This window comes from Artibeus jamaicensis, unplaced genomic scaffold (assembly GCF_021234435.1).
Source record: "Artibeus jamaicensis isolate MK-2021 breed Jamaican fruit bat unplaced genomic scaffold, CSHL_Jam_final scaffold_916, whole genome shotgun sequence".
Taxonomy (NCBI): Eukaryota; Metazoa; Chordata; class Mammalia; order Chiroptera; family Phyllostomidae; genus Artibeus; species Artibeus jamaicensis.
In genome coordinates, this window is record NW_026522059.1 from 47,225,961 (window position 1) to 47,247,445 (window position 21,485).

General features: G+C 34.3%; 1 protein-coding gene across 4 annotated transcripts in view; it reads left to right on the forward strand.

The window, feature by feature from the left end:
* The window catches only part of TMEM68 (transmembrane protein 68), a 46,683-nt gene that overhangs the window by 5,923 nt on the left and 19,275 nt on the right, over nucleotides 1–21,485 (forward strand). The window contains exons 2-6 of one of the 4 annotated variants that reach the window (XR_008390764.1): nucleotides 383–432; nucleotides 1,032–1,425; nucleotides 14,630–14,794; nucleotides 17,195–17,388; nucleotides 20,337–20,464. Coding sequence is in view for 3 of the 4 variants with exons in the window: in XM_037148315.2 (XP_037004210.2) it covers nucleotides 1,101–1,425; nucleotides 14,630–14,794; nucleotides 17,195–17,388 (684 nt within the window). In the remaining variant the exon portion in view is untranslated. Of the gene's footprint in view, nucleotides 1–382; nucleotides 433–1,031; nucleotides 1,426–2,582; nucleotides 2,687–14,629; nucleotides 14,795–17,194; nucleotides 17,389–20,336; nucleotides 20,465–21,485 lie in introns of those variants that run through there. The other 3 variants (XM_037148315.2, XM_037148323.2, XM_037148332.2) reach the window with 3 other exon arrangements.

Sequence of the window (21,485 nt, forward strand, 5' to 3'; positions counted from 1 at the left end):
AAGGGCTAGTATAAATGTATCATCACATACCGTGTTTGATCATCAGCGTATTATCTGACAGTTTCTTAGATAAAGAGGCATAGTCACTTACACATCTGAATTTCATACTTTTTGTCAGAAGAAGCAAAGTTTTTCATAGCTCTGAGTTAAAAAAAAAGAAAAGACTCAGCTGGGACTTTAAATAGTAATAGTTGAACAGTGTATAGATGTGTCCATATTAAACATTAGTGGAGTCTAATTTTTAAGTGCTACATACTAGTATAGGCTGTACTCGTATTTGTCATACATTTGTGCACATCTCTTGCTATTTTATGGAAATTCTCACTCTAGGTATTAATGATTATCTTTTTAAAAATGTCTTTCTGTATACTGTGTTTTTTAGATTACATATGTAGATGCTTGGGACAAGATATTTATCTATCATAATTTCTGGTAAGTTAAGTGACTGTATTAGAGAATTACATAAAATAACTATGTCTATATTCTAAGTCAGTTAATATTTAAGAGAAATTTTAGTGACTATAAGATAAAAATTATATTGATAAAATTTTATTATTACATATGACAAAATAATAGAGAAATTTTCTGTAAACCTGCTTGTAAAAAAATAATATCCAAAAATGTATGTCATCATTTTCTAAAGATTTGGATGCTTTTATTGAATTAGATATTGATGTTATCTTTTGTGGAGAAGAGTTATTTCAACATAATGTGATATAAAATACTAGCATTAAGTATGATCTGCTTAAGATAAAGTCAGTTTATTAAAATCAATCTGAAATTTCACACTTCATCAGGCTTATTTTCTTCTCCCAATTATAACTTGTGAGTTATATTCAAAGCTAAACCCAATACACTTCATAAGTGGACAAATGAAACCTTACAATTTTTATATCTAAATCTGCAACAAAGTTAATCATTAATGATTTACTCATTTTTGGTATTGGTGACTCTAGATAATATTTATGTAGACTAAAAGTTTAAATCCTTAGCTGTTGAAAGAATAACAATGGATTATTTTTCTGTTCTAGTGGCAAAATTAAAGACTTGTCGTGACAATGAAGAAAGAGGCTGAATTTGTCATATTCACCTAAAGAAAAATGATAGACAAAAATCAAACCTGTGCTACAGGACAGGATTCAATGCCCTATATGAGTTGTCTGATTCATATATTTGAAGAATGGTTTGGAGTGGAGCAATTGGAGGACTATTTGAATTTTGCAAACTATCTATTATGGGTTTTTACACCACTAATACTTTTAATACTTCCTTACTTCACTATTTTTCTTCTCTACCTTACTATTATTTTCTTACACATTTATAAGAGGAAGAATGTATTAAAAAAAGCCTATTCTCATAATTTATGGGATGGTGCAAGGAAGACGGTAGCAACTCTGTGGGACGGACATGCAGCAGTTTGGCATGGTAAGCAAGATTACTTTGATCTCTCTGTGTTGCTGATTGTGTTTGTGGCACAGAAACTGTATCGTCCCATTTTATATTGATTGAGAAGATAATGAAAAATAATGGAAGAGGTATTAACTATCTCTTGTTAATGTATTTGTATGCTTGTGAATATATATGTCTTTTTTAAAACGATTGTTTCCAAACATATTAGTGTCCACTAAAGAAAGAACCACACAACTGTTAGACTATTACTATAAGCTAAATATATAACAATTTATATTTAAGACATCTAAAAGGGTAAGAGACTATTTAAAACAATATGGAAAACTTTTGAAAATACTTTCATTATTGATTATTTACTTGCATTTTGTTTAAGATAAGTTTGACTTTCCTAGTATAAGGATTTAAAAAAAATGAATATTATATGTAATTTGTAAACAAAAATTTACTTTTTTTGGTATTATTCATTTCAGAGGTCATTGTAGCTTTCTCGATAAATGAGAGAGCCATAAGTTTCTCTTCAGGATATTCATCTTTTTCATTTCAGAAAATGTGATTTTTGTGCATTTAATGATTGGTGGTTCTTCATTTGACCGACATGAAAATTGCCTTCGAGTAGCCTATTTTCAAGAACTTGTTGTTTACCAATATTTTTACTTTACTTGTTGGTTTCTTTTGTTTTGGACTATAAAAAAATGCAGGAGATTGAGTAGGCTTGTAATAAAGATGTGCCTTCTGTATCGTTTTGTTGAGCATGAAGTAGTTTCACAGAAAGAAATGAAAGGTAGCACAAGTTTTGAAATAGACACTTGAGTAATATAAATGTCAAATCACTATGTTGTACACTTGAAACTAATATAATATTGTATGTGAACTGTACTTCAAAAAAATAGACCCGTAAGGATATATATAAGGCCACTCTTACCAAGGATCACCAGTGACATGCTTATTAAGTTAATGTGTTGTCATTAAAAAAATTTTTTTTATTTAATTGTTTTTCAAGTACAGTATTCTGTCTTTTGTGTTGTCATTTTAATACTACATAAATTCTTGTCTTTTTTGAGCACTTAACTATGCCATACACTGTAAAATGCTTACCAAGCACTTTTAAACCTCATAACAAAATAGATAGGTTCTGTTACCTCCATTTTACAGTTTTCCCATGAGGAAACAGGACCAGAGATGTTATTTGCCCAAGACATACTAGGAAGCTAGGAAGAAGAATGCAACCTCAGATATCAGGCTGTAAGATGTATGCTTTTGTGATCTGTGCTATGTGGTAAGTTTGTTCCAGGTTGGGGGTTCAGGGTCAAAAGTGGTATTCAGCAGTTTTGCAAACAGGAACTGTGTATCTTTGATGGATTAAATTCTTAATATTTACTCATTTATACTAATGCTCTTGCCAGTCAGTACAACTCTTCTGCTTTTTGATGGTTGTTTAACATGATGAGCCGAGGTGGTAATACTTCAGTGTTCCACGTGTGTGTGTCTGCAGAGACTGCATCTGTGTGGACTGCTGTTTGTTGTCTTGAAAACAGTTATGCAAAAATTCAATGGCGTCATTTACAATACTCATTGGGAATACTTATCTTCCATATATATATCCCCCCATGTTTCAAAGTAACATACATTGTAAGGAATTATAATTTATTTGTATTTCAGGTGACATGATTTAATTTGGATAAATTCAAATGCTGAACTTATTTTGTAGCGGAATATATAATTCTGCTACAAATTTTGAGGTGTATCTTATTTATTGAGGTATTTTTAAATATGCCCTTATGACTCAAAGGAAGATATATATGTGTATATGTATATATTTCTTAGTCTGTTTTAATGTTTATTATGATAACATTTTATTAGATAACTGATACTTTAAAAATAATTTTCGTTACCTTCTTTATTTCTGTGTCTGTTTGGATTTTGTATTGGTGTCAGATTAGTTTTAATCATGCCTTTAAAGAATCTTCAAAGGAATTTTTAAACTAATACAAATATTCATTGTAAAAAATGTACCAAATAAGAAAAATAAAGAAGAGAATAATAATTGCCTAAAATTTACCATGTATTTTAGTCTTTTGAAATTGTAGTGTGTTAATCATTTTTTATGTGTGTGTAGACTAGTATTTTTAATGTCATGAAGCCTTTTTAGTGACTTCTAATGACCATATGGAGCTCTGTAATTCTATAATTTAGTCAGTTATTTATTGAATTATTTATTTATAAATTGTTTATGTTTATATAAGAATCTATCCAATGTTTTTTCATGAAGTTAAATTTTGTCCTCAACTATATATAATGGAAGTATACTCTTATTTTTCAAAAAATTCTCTAATTCTTATGTGCTGTTCCAAATAATGCCTAAACTATCAAGAAACATCAATTTAATGTTTCTCTAAGTACCTACATTTATAGGTAGTTTGCTTGGTGATGATGGGTCAGTGACTTTCTTATACTCAAGTTGCTTACATAGTCTTTAAACTCTAAAATCATGACTTATTTTTTTAACTCCTTAAACTATGAATATTTTAAAAAGCTAGACTCTTAATAGTTAATGATTTCCCCTGACAATTAATTTGATGAGGAAGAGTCCTAGAGATGTTTTTTGAGAAAATTAAAAACTATATTTTAGGACAACTGTAAAGGTGATGAGGAACATAACTTTCAGTTTAGGGAAGTAAGGAATATTTTATTTGGGGGCTTTTAGTTGTTTGTTTTATCTTGTGTGTGCATGTATTGAGGTGGTTTTTGTTTTACAAAAGCATTTACTTCATTGTCTGAAAATTATGTTTATGCTTAACTAACACCAACACATGGTTTGATTCATTTTCAATACAAAATTTTGGGAAAATGCAATGGTTTGTTTAAGTAGTACTTCTCTATTTCTGTTGGCTAAGAGTTTCCTTTCATCTGCTCTGCCTTTCATGCACAAAAGAACTACTCAGTCAGACCGCCTGAGTGCAAAACCAGGCTCTCCTCAGTTTCTGCCTGGGTTACCTTGGCAAGTTACCTAACATTTTTTTCTCCCTTTACCCTTTACTCCTTTCTTCCCTCCTTACCCTCCTCTTTCTGCCCCCTCCTCCCTTCTTTTTAAACTATTACGGTTTTTTAAAACTTGATTTTGAAAAACAAATTAGAATCACAGAAAGTTTGCAAAAACAGTACTGAAAAGTTCTGTATATTTTTCACCCAGCTTTCCCTAATGGTAGCATCTTATATAATGACTTGTACAATTATCAAATTAACAATGATACAATACTATTAGCTAAACTACAGATCTTACTCAAATCTTACCAGTTTTCCCATTATTATTCTTTTATCGGGATCTAGATACTGCCTTTAGTTGTCCTATCTTCTCCAATCTGTGATGGTTATTCAGTTTTTTTCTTTTTTGTGTTCCATGATTATCACAGTTTTAAAGAGTATTGCTCAGTTATTTTGTAGACTGTCTCTCAGTTTAGATCTAATGCTTTTCATAATTACATTGAAGTTATACATTTTTGACAAGAATACCACAAAGTTTATGATGTGTTCTCAGTGCATTATATCAGAAGTTCGTGATGTGGATATGTTTTATTACTGGTGACATTTACGTAGGTGTCTGCCAGGTTTTTCCATGATAAAGTTGCTGTTTTTTACTTCATAACCAATAAATATCTGGGAGCTACTTTAAAACTGTATAAGTAACCCATCTCAAATGAGGTACTTAACTTTTCTGAATCTTATTTTCCTCTTCTGTAAAATGAGTTGGTCTGAGGACTTAGTGAAATATCATGTAAAGTATTTAGCATAATTTATGTTACATACTAATTGTTCAATATAATCATGTGCTGCTTAATGATGGGGATACATTCCAAGAAATACAGCATTAGGCAATTTTGTCTTGGTGCAAACATCAGAGTGTACTTACACAAACCTAGGTTGTATGGCCTACTACAACCCTGGAATACTACATGGTATATAGCCTGCTTCTGGGCTACAAACTTGTACAGCATGTTACTGTACCAAACAGCACGAGGTTAACTTAAGCACAAGAGAAAATGATGCAATCAAGAGACGCAATGAAGATGAGGTATATGAGGTTGCTGCCAGTGTGGCATGGCATATTGTTTTATGGCAAAGGTTTTTTTTTGGGTAAGTAGGGTGCACTCTAAAATAATGATAAAGTTATAGTAAATACATAAGCTAGTAACAGTTGTTTATTACCAGTATTAAGTATTATATACTGTATATAATTTTATATGCTATACTTTTATAACCAGTAGCACAGTAGGTTTGTTTACAGCAGCATCACCCACCACAAATGTGAATAATGCGTTCTGCTATGACATGATAGCTACAACATCACTAGGCAATAGGAATTTTTCAGCTTCATTATGTATGGGACCACCATGGTATATATGGTGATACCTATATCAGTGATCTCTGGATAGGGAAATAGCTAAATTAACTGATAGGGATTTATTATAGAATGCTTTATAACCATTAAGAGTATGATCACTACATGTGCCTGAAAAGGGAAGATCTTCAAGGACATTTGGTTTTGAACAGAAAAAGTAAGACTCATGACTGTAGTCATAGTAGAATATCATTTATGTTAAAACACACACATATCTGCATATACACACAAGTACTAAATGAAATGTAGGGTGTATTCAGGACTAGGAGATGAATCATTCATGGGTGAGAAGTATGTTGAATGATGAACCTAGAAAAGTAGACTAAAGTTAGCTTTGAAGGATCTCGAATGCTATACTGTGTTTTGTAGGTAGTTTGCTTTCCTGAGGAGGACCCAAAAGGATGCATTGTTAATTTACCATAGTGTATAGGATTTTTTATGACAAATTTAGAAGGGATCTAATGAATATTAATCCATTATCTGAATTAATGCTGTTGATATCTACACCCAGTAGGCAGTTAACTCATTTACCATAATAAATACTGCTATGGAAATGAGACTACTTAAGCGCCAATGTAACCATCAAATCCTCTCTCTCTAGGCTAAGCTACATGGAAAGCGGAAAAAAATCAGGAGAGTATTTAGTGAGCATGGGGTTAGAGTAGGGAAGGTAAATAAATTTGTTTTTAATGGCATCACATAAGAGCCAAATTTATCACAGAATAGGGATGTTTTTATTAATGGAGCCCAGACTACTCTAAATTTGCATATTGGAGTTTTTCCTCCCTGGACTGTGGTTGGATGGATGGTGAAATTGTCTTTGTGATTGGTTTCTCTGTGCTTCTGTTGTTCATCAGATCCCCTTAGGATTGGTGGAGCACGGACAGGAGATGATGGGCCTGCACTTGGAAATTAATGTTGGGAAGAAGGTTTGATATGTATGAGAGAGTTTTTAGAGGTAAAATGCATAGAGGTTGATGCCAGGTGAATGTAGATTCTAAGGGAGGGGAGAAACCCTAAGGTTTCTACCGCTGCTACACAGGGAAACAGTGGACAGGAAGTGCTCCATTTAAATGGGCAGACACACAAAGGTGGGAAAACGTATTTAGGGAGCCACCACTAGTCCCTGTGATTCATGAAAGGATCTGAATAATATCACTTGACCAGCAGTTGGGATCTAAAAGGCCTTGACAGTGTTGGACTACAGTGATAATCCATTGATGCTTTCTGAGCCAGCAGCGGTATGACCACATCTGTGCTTTAAGAGTGACACAGTTAAGTAATATTTGCATGTAATGTTTAGTGGCATTATGGTGAACTATAGTTTCTGTCAGTAATTAAATTGATGAATTGAATTTTTATGCTTTCAACCAGGTGATTTGTTATTATCTGAGTAGTTCAGTTTTTTCTTAATTATTAAAAGAAAATACTCTGGAAAGGAAGAAAAAACTTCAAGAATATTTTGTATAGACTCCTTAACGTATTCTTTATTTGTCAGAAAATTGGGACAGTTGATCCTTTTGGCAATTTCAGATAATCTCAGTGATTATTCTGCTGAGTTTAAAGTAAATCAAATTACTTGAATTAGAATTAGGTAATTGGAAAGAAATGTTACAAGTATAGAAACATGAAATCTTGAAATAACATTAAGTTTAATTTTTAAAAATGTTCATTCTCTAGACCTGAAACTAATATAATATGACACGTCAATGGTAATTTTAAAAATGAAAAAATTCTTTTGTAGAATTGTATATTTGAAATCTGTATAATTTTGTTTAACTCAATAAATTCAATAAAAAGGATAAGAAAGGCAAAAAATAAAAGTAAAAATGATTACAAACCATTCTCTTGATTCCATTTGAAATATTACCAAATAGTTCATGCTTTTAATACTAGAATCACAGTTCCACACTTAATTTACTCTGTTGGGTGAAGACTTATAAACTACTTTAAAAGTGAATTTTCTGTGCTAAAATTTATGATGAACTTGCTTTCTTTTTTTGCTGTGGTGTTTTTTACCCTTTTTCTTTGAGCTAATTATGCTCTTGGCCTCTGGGTGCTTGCTCTGCCCTGTCCCCCCCACCCTGTGCTGCCTCTGCCCACACCCTTCTCTTCCCCTGCCCACACCCTTCTCTTCCCCTGTCTTTGGAGAAAGACTTCCAAAGTAATTTTATTTAATTAATTGGAGTTTAATCCAAAAATAGTGTTCCTTTTGTGACATGAAAAATAGTAATAATAAAAACGACTTAAGTATTACTTTATCATTTTTTTATTGAGGCCTAATGGACATATAACATGAACGTACAGCCTAATGATTTGATATTTGTGTATATAAGAAATGATCATCACAATAAGTCCAGCTACTGTAAATAATTACTATTTTTTCTTGTTATAAGGACTTGTAAGAGTTCCTCACTTAGCAGCTTTCAAATATACAATACAGAATTATTAATTGTAGTCATCATGCTGTACATTGCATCCCACATGACATTGATTTTATAACTGAAGTTTCTACCTGGTACCCCTTTTATCCATTTCACACCCAACCCACCCCTCTACCTCTGGCAACCATCACTCTCTTCCCTGCATCTATGAACTTGATGTTGTTCATTTTTTGTTTTTTAAATTCCAGATATAAGTGAGATCATATGGTGTTTGCCTTTCTCTGTCTGAATTATTTCACCTAGCATAATACCTATTGGTCTATCCATGTGTTTGCAAATGGCAAGATTTAATTTTTTATGGCTGAATAATATCCCATTGTGTATGTGTATATATATATATCATATATTCTTCATTCATTCATCTGTGGATGCTTAAGTTTTTTCCATATTTTGGCCATTGTAAATAATTTAGCAGTGAGCATGGGTGTGTGTGTATTTTTTGGAATTAGTGTTTTTGTTTTCTTTGAATAAATGCCTAAAAGTGGAATTGCTGGGCCATGTGGTAGTTCAATTTTTTTAAAAATATTTTATTTATTTATTTTTAGAGAGGGGGAAGGGAAGGAGAAAGAGTGAGAGAGAAACATCAATGTGTGGTTGCCTTTCATGTGTCCCCTACTGGGGACCTGGCCTGCAACCCAGGCATGTGCCCTGACTGGGAATCGAACCAGTGAGCCTTTGCTTCACAGGCCCGTGCTCAATCCACTGAGCTACACCAGCCAGGGCTGGTAGTTCAATTTTTAATTTGTTGAGGAACCTCTGTACTGTTTTTTATAGTGGCTGCACCAATTTACATTCCCACTAACAGTGCACAAGGTTTCCCTTTTCTCCACATCCTCACCAACACTTATTCCTTGTCTTTTTTATAATAGCCATTCTGACAGGTGTGAAGTGATATCTCATTTTGGTTTGATTAGTTTAGTGATGTTTAGTGAGGTTGGACATTTTTTTTTAATCCTCACCTGAGGATATGTTTATTGAGAGACAGACAGACAGACAGACAGACAGAGAAAGAGAAAGCTGCCTCCCATATATGCCTCAATCGGGAACTTGAAACCTAGGGTTGTGCTCTGACCAGGAATCAAACTTGTAACCTTTTCGGTGTATGGGATGATTCTCTGACTACATGAACCATCCAGCCAGGGCGATGTTGAACATCTTTTCATATATCAGTTGGCCATTTGGATGTTTTTGGAAAAATGTCTGTTCGGGTCCTCTGCTCAATTTTTAATCAGATTTTTTTCCTGTTGAGTTGTATGGCTTTTAAAATATATTTTGGATATTAACCCTTTATCAGATATATGGTTTGGAAATATCTTCTCCCATTCAGTAGCTTGTCTTCTCATTTTGTTGATTTTCTTTGCTGTGCAGAAGCTTTTTAGTTTTTGTATTATTTTTACTTTTGTTGCTTTTGCTTTTGGAGTCAGATCCAAAAAATCATTGCCAAGACTTATGTCAAGAAGCTTACTGCCTATATATTCTTCTAGGAGTTTTATGATTTCTGGTCTTACATTCAAGTCTTTTATCCATTTTTAGTCAATTTTTGCATATGGTGTAGGCTAATAGTCCACTTTCCTTCTTTTGCATGTGTCTGTCTAGTTTTCCTAATACCATTTATTGAAGAGGCTTGTATACTTTTGGATCCATTGTTGTAAATTAATTGACCATAAAATGTGAGCTTATTTCTGGGTTCTCTGTTTTCTTCCATTGATCTGTTTAAAAAAATATCAGTGTCATACTGTTTGGTTACTATAGCTTTGTAATATTTTTTTTTAATCAGGGAGCATGATGCTTTCAAGCTTTGTTGTTTGTCAGGATTGTGTTGCCTATTCCGGGTCTTTTGTGGTTTTATACAAATTTTAGGATTGTTTGTTTTATTTATGTGAAAAATGCAATTGAATTGCATTGCATCTCTAGGTTACTTTGGATAGTATGGGCATTTAAATATTAAGTATTCCCACCCATGAACTTAGAATGTTTTTTTCTTTTATTTGTGTCATCTTTAGTTTCTTTTATCATTGTCATAGTTTTCACTGTGTACGTTTTTCATCGCCTTGGTTAAATTTATTCCTAGGTATTTTATTCTTTTTGATGCAACTCTAAGTGGGATTTTTCCTTAACTTTTTTTTTCTGATAGCTTGTTACTAATGTAAAAAATACAAAAGATATTTGTATAATATATTGATTTTGTAGCCTTCAGCTTTACTGAATTTATTAGTTTAACAGTTTTTTTTTGGTGAAGTCTTTAGAGTTTTCTATATATAATATTCATGTAATCTGCAAATTGTGACAGTTTTACTCCTTTCTTTATAATGTTGACATTTTTAATTTCTTTTCCTTTCCTTTTATTGCTCTGGCTAGGACTTCCAAAATTATATTGAATAAAAGTGATGGGCATTCTCATTTTGTTTCTGATCTTAGAGGAGGAGCTTTCAGTGTTTCACCATTGAGTACGTTCGCTGTGGGCTTGTCATGTATGGTCTTCATTATGTTGAGGTACATTCCCTCCATCCCCACTTTGTTGAGAGTTTTTGTCATAAATGGTTGTTACAGTTTGTCAAATCTTTTCCAGCATCTCTAGAGATGATCATATGACCTTATTCTTCATTTTGGTGATGTAATTTAACATGTTGATTGATCTGTGAATGTTGAACCTTGCTTATCTGGAATAAATCCCACTTGATCATGGTGTTTATTGTTGAATTTGGATTGCTAACATTTTGTTGAGGATTTTTTTTCATTTATGTTGCTCAGGATATTGGCTTGTAATTTTCTTTTCTTGTGTTCTTTCACCCCAAGATTTTGGTATCAGGGTAAAGTTTGCCTCATAAAACAAGTTTTGAAGTGTTTCCTCCTCTTCTTTCTTGGAAATGTTTAGAGAGAATTGGTATTAATTCTTTGAATGTTTGGTAGAATTCATCAGTGAAGCCATCTGGTCCTGGACTTTTATTTGTTGGGAGGTTTTAATTACAGGTTCTATCTCCTTATTAATAATCAGTCTATAGTTCCTTGAGGTATAAAGTTAGGTTGTTTTTTTGACATTTTTCCTTTTTTTTGAGGTAGGCATTTATTGCTATGAACTTCCTTCTTAGTAAGAATTGCTTTTTCTGCATGCTGTTAAGTTTTAGTATGTTGCATTTTCATTGTCATTTGTCTCAAAGTATTTCTTTTTATTTCTCTTTTGATTTTCATATTGACTCATCGGTTGTTCAGTGTTTGTTTGGTTTTTTTGTTTGTTTTGTGTTTGTTATTTTGCCAGGACCATCTGAGGCTGTGCCTGACTGGTGAGACAGGAAGGAAAAGCAGTTTTATGATTAGAGCCATGATCACAGTGCACCTGCTCCTTGGAATTTCTGTTCCCAACTCCTGTGACAAAATTTTCAAGAGTATTTTGCTCTGAAAAATAGGTGGAGCTCCCCTAAATCTTTGCTATTCCCCACAGTCCACCAACAGCACAGGATTGCTATTAAAACTGTGTTGGTGTTTGGTAGCAGGCTGGAGGACAGTAGGCATATTAATCTCTTCAGCTGGCGGAGGAGAAAAAAAGGAACTGCCAGGGAGCCACCCTTAAACTGAGGTTAAGTTATAAGGAAGCCTAATTCCCCTCCTCCTACCTACCATCCTTTTCATTCTGTCATTTGCTCCCCTTGCTGAAACCCTTGTTCCCGTTTTTAGTAACTTGGAATAGGGTTTACAGTGTAGCAAGAAGAGAAAAGAATGTCATGGGCCACTAATTTTACCTGTATTACTAGAGAGATGTTTTCTTGACATCCAGTTCAAATCTTTGACCACAGTCCCCCCCACCAACATGTAGTAGTTAGATTCAATAACCTTATTGTTGTTTTTAAAGAATAAAATGGGGGAAATTTATAAAGAATAATTTGTGAATGAAATAAACATAAAAATTTACAGCATTATTGTTATCCACATGTATATATTATTTTAACTGTGTTTTATTTGCATTGGGTCACTCTTAAAAGTTTTTCTACTTTTATCAATGAATTATTTTATGACTCTTAAATTTTACTCTAGTTGTGTTATCTCATAGGGAAGTTTTAATTTATTTGATGTCTCCTACCCTGGCTTTTGTCACCCACTCCCCTATATCTTCTCATTTCCTTACACCTTTCACAACCTGCTTGCAATGAGTAGAATGGTGTACTCCTTTGCAGCTACTGTATATCAAGCTTACACAGGAAGGTCCGTATTGTTTTGTAGAAGCTAGCAGATTCAGTAAAGTGTGCTTGATGCTTCAGAGATGTTGGACTCCTTGGATAACCTTGATTAAAAACCAAAAATAGTCTTAATTTCTGATAGTTGTTTGTTAGTTTGGAACCTGAAAGGTCTCTTTACCTTATAACTTCTATAATTCTCTAATCTTACATGATTTTTTCCATAAAAGATAATTTTTTATCCATAGACTTTAAAAAAATTAGTATCACAAGTATTGTACAAAAAACTTATTTTCTTTAATTATTTGACTGTAAGTGCCTACACTGCCCTCTTTAACACTTTTAGTGTATATTTTCTGTAACTAAAGATACCTATTTAATATCAATGAAACCATTAAAATCAGAAAATTACCATTGATATATTACATCTAATCTTTTGATCTCATTTAAGTATGTAAGCCTTTTTATTTGACTCATTGTTTTTATATATTTTCCTTCTATACGCTGAAATTTCAAATCCAGTTATACATCCTCTTTTTCCACTGAACCCTTTAACAAATTAACCGTAATCAGTTTAGGTTACTGTCTGATAATTTAAACATTTGGGCTTGGTTCTCTTGATTAAACAATCTCCTGACAATGGATATTTTCTTACTATTTTCTATGTACCACAGTTTTTTTGCTTTTCCTCCTGAGGATACATTTATTGATTTTAGAGAGAGAGGAAGGGATGGAGAGAGAGACAGAGACAAGAGACAGAGATACAAAGAGGGAAGGGCATCAGTGTGAGAGAGAAACATTGATTGGTTGGCATATATCCTAACTGGGGATTGAACCCACGACCTGACTGGGTTGTGCCCTGACTGGGGATTGAAACTGCAACCTTTTGGTGTTTGGGACAATGTTCCAATCAACTGAGCCACACTGGCCAGGGCCATGTTCCACAATTTTAAAAATGAATTTTGGGCATTGTTTGTAAAAATAGATACATAGATAAACGAATAACAGTTGTGAATGAGGTAATGGTAAATATTTATCACTGAAAATTATCCTTTTTTCTGCCAGGCCATTAGTGAGTGGGGTTGGGGGTTATGTCCACTCAGTGGTTGAACTGGGGTTGGGTTTTTGTAGGTATAGTTTCCTTCAGCTCAGCACAGACTGAAACTCCTGCTGCTGCTATCTTGTGCATGGGTGCAGCCTAGAGCACCAGAGGGTTTTTCTCAATGCTCCTGCTGCCCCTCAATCCTCTATGCCTCTGCCACACAGAAGGGCTCTCTCTTCATGCTCCTGCTTCTTCCCCAGGAAAAGGCTGCCTTTGTTTATAACTCCACGTGAGGCGCGTGGAGGGGATGGGTGTGGTGGGGGCACTCCTTAATATTGCTGTTGTAGCCAAGATCTTTCACAGGTCCTGTGTGCCTGGGCATCCAGTGTGATGCTTTCTCAGTGTTCCTTCCACTCTTCTGTGGCAAGTAAACCTTGTCTTTTGTAGGTAGGGGTTTGAGGTTGGTAGCAAGTTTCCTGCCCCTCGTTCCAGTGGTAGCACTTCTCTGCTTTATGCCGTTTCAGGTCTCGGGGCCTACTCTATACCTTCCAGTGGCAGATGCTTGGCTTCTACTCTCCGCTAGACATAGTGAATTTTTGCCTGAAACTAGGATGGTGGGGTGAGGCAGGAGAGAGGAGGAGGGAAATGAAGATCCGCCCCTTCCAGCATCAGATGCCTTTTGTATATACCCTTTCTTTAGAAGGGGTGGCAGGGTTCCTGCACCTTTCCCAGTGTCAGGTTTTGCTTTTCCAAGAAAAGTGTGAGGAAGTGAGTAGGATTTTGGAGTCTGTAACCAGGGGCTCTCCTAGGTCTCTCGCCTGCCTTGCCCTAACCATTTTTGAGAGCACCCACTGAGGCCTGTGGAGGAATGCCAGTGAGTGTGGGCCCTTGTTTGTGTCTCAGGTGCCCAGGGAATGTACACTCGGTGCTGTCCTCACCCTGCCTTGGCTCCAGCACTCACTCTAGGTTGCCCCCTACACACAGGGGCTTGCTTCCCCCTGCTCCCCTGACGCCTATAGGACCGGTTTGTTCAAGAAAGGAGGGGAGGGAAAACAGAAGTCTCACGTCCTTTTGTAAGAAAAGACTGAGTTTCTGAGTTGGTAACCATCCTTTAGTTTAAATAATTCATAAATATATTTTAAGTATTTGTATTTTGTCTTCCTAACAGGTTATGAAGTTCATGGAATGGAAAAAATACCAGAAGGACCAGCACTTATAATTTTTTATCATGGAGCTATTCCCATAGATTTTTACTACTTCATGGCTAAAATTTTTATCCAAAAAGGCAGAACCTGCCGAGTAGTAGCTGATCACTTTGTCTTTAAAATTCCAGGTAAACTTTCACTGGAGATAGAATATTAATACAATCAAAGTCTGTGATAATCTGTATTTTTGAGCTCTCTAGTATCAGTTGGAAAATCTTTTTGCCTTTTAGCTAACACACTTGGAACTCCAATTTAGGAGCATATAATTATCCTGTTTAGATACTGTATCTAAATGTAAAAACATTATGGCCAAAGGTTATCTAACCTCTTTCTTTATTAACAGGTATTTAATCATTATTTTCCAAAGTTAAATAATGGATTTTCACTTTAAAAAAATAAGTTATAGCTTTTGCCAAATAATTTGTATTTTGGTAGAGAGTCTGTTATATTGTTTTATCATACTTCAATGTGTGATTGCTTCTTGCAGACCCCCTACTGGGGACCTAGCCTGCAACCCAGGCATGTGTCCTAACTGGGAATCGAACTAGTGACCTGTTGGTTTGCAGGCTGGTGCTCAATCCACTGAGCTACACCAGCCAGGGCTTTTTATCATTCTTCTTTACTTTCCTGGTACACTTATAACTCTTACGATTGAGGACCACATTCTTTTTAATCTGTTCATAAAGACTTTGTACCTTTTTTAAAAGATTAATTAGCCAAATGGTTTCAAACACAATAGTTTTTTTAATAAAAAATCATTATAACATAAACTCATTGAGATTTAATCTTATTTTCTTTTGTCACTGAATCACCAGAAACAAGCCAAAAAGCTTATAGTATGTTCTCTGGAATAATAAACCACACAGACAGACGAACACCAAGCAGTGAATTAAACAACAATATACTCAGTGCCTTTTATAGACATGGTTAATGTTTTGGGTGTCCTTATGTCACTCAAAAGTCATTTGTACTTTGTATATAAACTAAATAGGCTATAAAAGGTTGTTCTTTAGAAAGTAATAATAATGATCACTATATAATAAAATCTTAAAACCAGAGAATAAAAGAACATCATTATAATCTTGCCACACTAACATAACCAGTTAGCCCTTTGATTTATTTCATTTGTAATTCACATATGCACATATTATACAAGCTATTTTCTTCTCTTTAAAAAATTAATGTTAGCATTACCATTTTACCATGTTTTATGAAGAATATTTAAAAATTATTTTAAAAACAAAGAATGGTTTTAATGCAGGACTAAAATATTTACTTACCTGGTTTTATCTTATGGAATATTAGGGTGCTTCCTTTTTTTCTTTTTATACATAATAGATTATGAATATTTTTATTTAGCTTTTCACTTTTATAAATTTTTTCCCATTTATGGTCTTATAATTCAAAAACCTTCCCTGTTCATTCATTTATTATGGAAATGCATCTTGTTAAATCAGTGGGCTTTTAATGTAATATAGGGGAAAATTATTTCAATTTTAGTAATATTTATAATCTTGCTTCCGGTCCTTAAACTTAAGAGAAGGTGGGTCAGGCTGCACCGTTCTCACTACCCATTTCCCTTTCGCGGTCTTGAGGAACAGTGTATACTACCGGCAGTCTGCTAAAGTTCCGGTTTCGGATTTGCTTAAAATACTTAACTGCTTGACAGGATTGTGTTTTTCTATCCATAAATAGTTGTAATTTGAAAACTTGTATAATATTAACACCTGGAACTAACTATTCCTCAGTTAAACATTCACTTTATTGGAAACTCTGAATGATTTTGCCATTATTATTGACATAAAAATGTAATTTTGGAATTACCATCTAACATTTAATTTCAGTAGATTTGATTATGGCTTGCCAATTTTGGTAGGGCTAAGCATAGTCAGATTCACACTCTCTTAAGTGGTTTTCTTTCTTAAAGGGTTAATGGAAGATTGGATTTGTAATTACTAATGAGCTATCATTTCTGGTTGCTCTAATAAATACTGTACACAGTATTTGTACACAGTTGCTGGATTTGTAATTACTAATGAGCTATCATTTCTGGTTGCTCTAATAAATACTGTACACAGTGTTTAGCCATGAGACGCAGTGGGAGGAACTTTGAATTAGCTGACATCTGGAACAGAATCTCTGCCTTGCCATTTGCTTGGTGTGTGACTTTGAGAAATCTACTTACTCTCTGAGCCAACTTTTCCTCATCTGTAAAATTAGGATAAGAATCCCTGTTTTTCAAGGTTTTTGTGAGTTTTAATTAAGAATTGAATATGTAAATTGGTCAGAGTAGTAGGTGATCACTAAGAAGGTGATCAGTAGTCAGTGATGAATAGGACATAGCTATAACTTTACTAGCAATATTAATTTTATGTTAACTTGAGAGTTCTTGTTGCTTTTTAAAAAGTAAAAAGGAATATACTGATTTAAGTATCCATGGTAAATTTTGTAGGTTGTGGAGATGTTTGCTCTTGAAGAACTGGACAAGAAGTACTTAAGATATATATTCATGCTAATATTTCTTACAGGGTTTAGTTTATTGCTTGATGTATTTTGTGCTCTACATGGACCAAGAGAAAAATGTGTTGAAATTCTGAAGAGTGGTCACTTGTTAGCTATTTCACCAGGTGGAGTTCGGGAAGCCCTACTTAGTGATGAAACCTACAACATCATATGGGGTAATCGTAAAGGCTTCGCTCAGGTTGCAATTGATGCAAAAGTGGTGAGTTGTATAAAGCTAATTACTAAAGTAAAGCTAGGTTGAATTTATAATAAATGCTTAAATAGTGAGCCAAAATATGTAAGAATTTATATAGTGTCATTGAAGTACTTTAAAAATTAGTGTAGACAACTCTTAAAAAGAGAGTTAACTATAGAGAAATGTTCCTGTGGATGGCAAATATCCAGCAAAATTTTATCTTACATTTTTAAATACAGTGTTTTAATCAGATTTGTAAAATTCTTTGTACTCCTTTAGATATCATTGTTTTCATAAGTAATAAGCAGTCCACTTCTATGGATTTTAATCCTTTTGTATGATTGAGTTGGCATATTTCAGTGATGGTTATTGGTTGGTTTCATTGCATTTCTTTTTTCTGTGACCAATTTATATAACAGTAAGACTCAAATAATATGTGACTCATCATTTGTGTCAGGAAATGTGATAAAAATGTCATAAAATTATCTAACAGTATGAATAAAACTGAGAAATAGATATTGGTGTAATTTAGATATTTTTAAAAGACTACAAATGAATTTGTCAGTAAAATTAAATGATCCTCTGGGATTCACTGTAATTATTCTACTTAGTAGATTGAAAAATGTGAATGCCATTTTATTCTTTTCCTTTGCTTTGGAAAGTATTTCTCAGCTTTTTGGTCTCCATGTTGCACTTTATCCTATGAAACATTTATTACTTATGGAATGTTTCTTCTTTGTTTTCTGTTTGTTTTAATTTTAGATTGTCTGTTAGAAAAAGAAATCACAGTACCCTGGACAAGGTGTGTCCTTTTTCTAGGCCAGTCAGTCAGAGAGAGCTGCCAGTGCATTCACGTTTCAGGCTTTCATGCCCACTGCTGCCATGCAGGGAGATCAGTCTGCACCCTCAGCTTGCCCGTTCATCTTGCAAATACAGATTGTTGATTCAAAAAGTAAAACATAATGGATAAGTTATTCTAGCCCAAGGTCAATATTTGAAGAAGAGTGAAAGTTTTCTCTACATTTTTTAATTGCAGAGTTGCAGTAAATTCAAATGCATTGAGCTCTATTCTCTCCTGTACACATGTATATGCAACTCCTAGAAGTAAGTTATTACTGTATAGTACTTTAATAGTGTGGTCCTAGTATAAGAGTTAATGGACTTGCCCAAGTGTTTAATATTAAATATTAAATATTAAATACAACATAAAAAACACAACATAAAAACTTAAATACTACTGTCCTGTAGTAGATTATAAACTGTCTGAGGACAGGCTATCTTTTTATATTCTAAGTCCCTAGTATAATGACTGACACTCAGTAGGCTATTTGTATTTGTTAACTTAAATTGATTTTTTAATACAATGTTAAATAATACTAGAAAGGAGCCTTTTTTAAAACTTTTTTTTTACTGTTCAAGTACAGTTTCTAGAAAGGAGGCTTTGAATTCAATTTTATGTTAACAATATCAGTGATATAGAAAATTAATTTATAGCACATTTTATTTTCTGACTCGGACACTGACTACAGTGTCCGCAGCATTATGGATGAGATAAGATACATTCACATGGATTACTGGACTACTGAGTCCTGTGGAGGACAATGGACGGCACGGCTACTCCCTCGAGGCGGGAGCACCTCAGAGTGGCCTGGCCACTCTCTCAAGGGGAGAGTGCATCCACCCTTGTCTGGACAGGCTTTATTGGGTTTAATTACCACAGGAATACAGGTAAAGTTCGTTAATTATTATCAGGCAGTAAGGATCAAACAATAGATAGCGTACAGAGAACTCTGAGGCCTGTTTTGAGTCAGGGTCTGTTAGCTAAAGTGCTATAAAACTTTGGGAAACAAACTCGTTTTCTGCTTGGACCCTTATCATTTAGTTGAGAGCATTCTTAGCAAAGCAAGTTTCACAGGGGTCTATGTATTCTTTCTCAGGCCTGATCACCTGGGGGAATGCGCTCGTTCCAGCACAGGGCTGCATTGCCCTCTGTCATTGTTTCAGACTTAAGTGAGGTAGGAGAAGTAAAGCAGCCGGGAGATTAGGAGACTTCTTGCAGACGGAATGAAGACTCAGGCTTTGTCAAAACCGAGGGGCAAGGGTCCATCACCCCCTTTTGCTATAGCCCCCCAAGTCCTTCCCTGGGGTCACCACGTGATCATGCCTGTCTTAGGTTGTTCCCTGCTTGGGGAATCTTACCCGTCATTGGCTAACTGATCAAGCATTGGGGGCCAGTTATGGAAAAAGGAGCAGAAGCGGTGCTCCTGCCAGGGAGATAAGCTTTGTCTCCTTTGTGGGTTATGGTCCGAAGGTCGCTCACTCAGCCTTAGCCATGGTGGGTTTCAGCTCCTGAAATAAGGTAGGGTGGCTCCCAACAATTTACCAGAAATTCATAAGCACTGATGTAGAAAACAAAACCTTAGGCTATATAAATAATATAGAGTACAGAAGGATATATACACAGTTGTATAAAAATGAAGGATGTATAATATATAATTGAGCAATGACAGAAGCTAAGCTCTATTCAAAAATAGTTCAATTTTCACATTTAAATATTGAAAGAATTCTAATAAAGTTTAAGATAAAAATGTCAAATAGGTTTGGAATTATATAAATGGATCATGGGATTCTAATTTCTCATTGTTAACAGTTTTAAAGAACATTACCTGGAAGAAGGCCTGAAAGAAAGAAATTATATAGAGAAAGAAAATCCTTCCCCAACCCTTGAAAGCGTTTCTAGATAATTAAGATAATATATATAATTTAAAGTTTTTGTATGAAACTCAAGAAAATTTAAGAAGCAGCCTTTTACAAGTTTATAAACCAAAATCTTTAACATTGCTGATAAACAAAGGAGCACTGTAAGTTTGTTAAGTCTTGTACCACCCCAACCTTTTGTAGTACCTTTAAAGGCTTTATGTTGGTACTCCTGTATAGTAAGTAGGTGACATGTAATTATTCCAATGTTGCAGATGAGGAAACACAGGCACAGAGAGATGAAGGGATGGAGGGATCGGGTCACACAGCAAGGCAGAAGCAGAGCACGCAGTTCAGGACTGCAGGCAACCAGTGCTGTTGCCATCACTGACTGCATTTCACAGTGAGTCTGCTGACCTTGAGATTAGAGGGGCCTTCCCCATACGTGAGGGAAGTCTTTCAGTTATATATGGGCATAGTTGTCAACGTCGTAAGTATCCTGACTGGAAAACTCCTCCACAGGCCTCACAGAATTATCATAAACATTGGCCAAAAATTTAAGACTATTGTTACAGTATTAACTACATTTAAATTGTGACTTGGTGACCAAAATTAAAGCAAAAAAGCCTAGATCATCAATGCAAGCTCACAAAATATTGTTTGGAAAATATTTAAGATTCATCTGAAAGTTACAGCTTTTGGATATAGTATAAAATCACTCTTTGTGAATTCCTCAGAATTATGACTTGAATAAGAATTTTGAGGTAACTTCATCTTTAAATAAGTTGGAATAATATTAGCCTGTTTAGTTGGAAAATAAATAACAGATGTAAAAGAAAATAGTATTTGTTCCAATAAAAATTTTATATGTATTATTTCAACCTGTTAAAGAAACCTTTGAGATATGATAATTAGTAGTCCCATTTTAACATAATGAAACTGAGACTTAGACATGGTAAGTAACTTGTCCAGTGGTTCCCACTTTTTTTAATGGCAAAGTTAAGACTCCAAGGCTATGAGACTGATTCTCCAAGAACAATTTTAACAAAATACACATTCTCTTTTGTACATGTGTGCAAATGCATACATAAGGAGACACATGTATACATGTAAACAGAATGCAGTGCTAGGTTACTTATGCAACTACCTTGTAGACAAAGTATGCACAAGGAAAGGAATGAATAATTGTACTACAACATCAAGTTGTAACAAGGTAACATTTGTAGTTTTAAGGCTGTAGCTTGAATGCAAATTTAGGAAAAATGTCCCCAAAATGTACTCTGGAATACTGAGCCTGCTAGAGTAAGCTTTCTCCTGTTTAGTAGGTTCTAGAAATGTCCAGCTTCTGAAAAGTTAGCTATTTAAAGGATGATATGTTACCTGAAGAGTGTTTAAATAGTGCACACTTCAATACGAACTTTGGG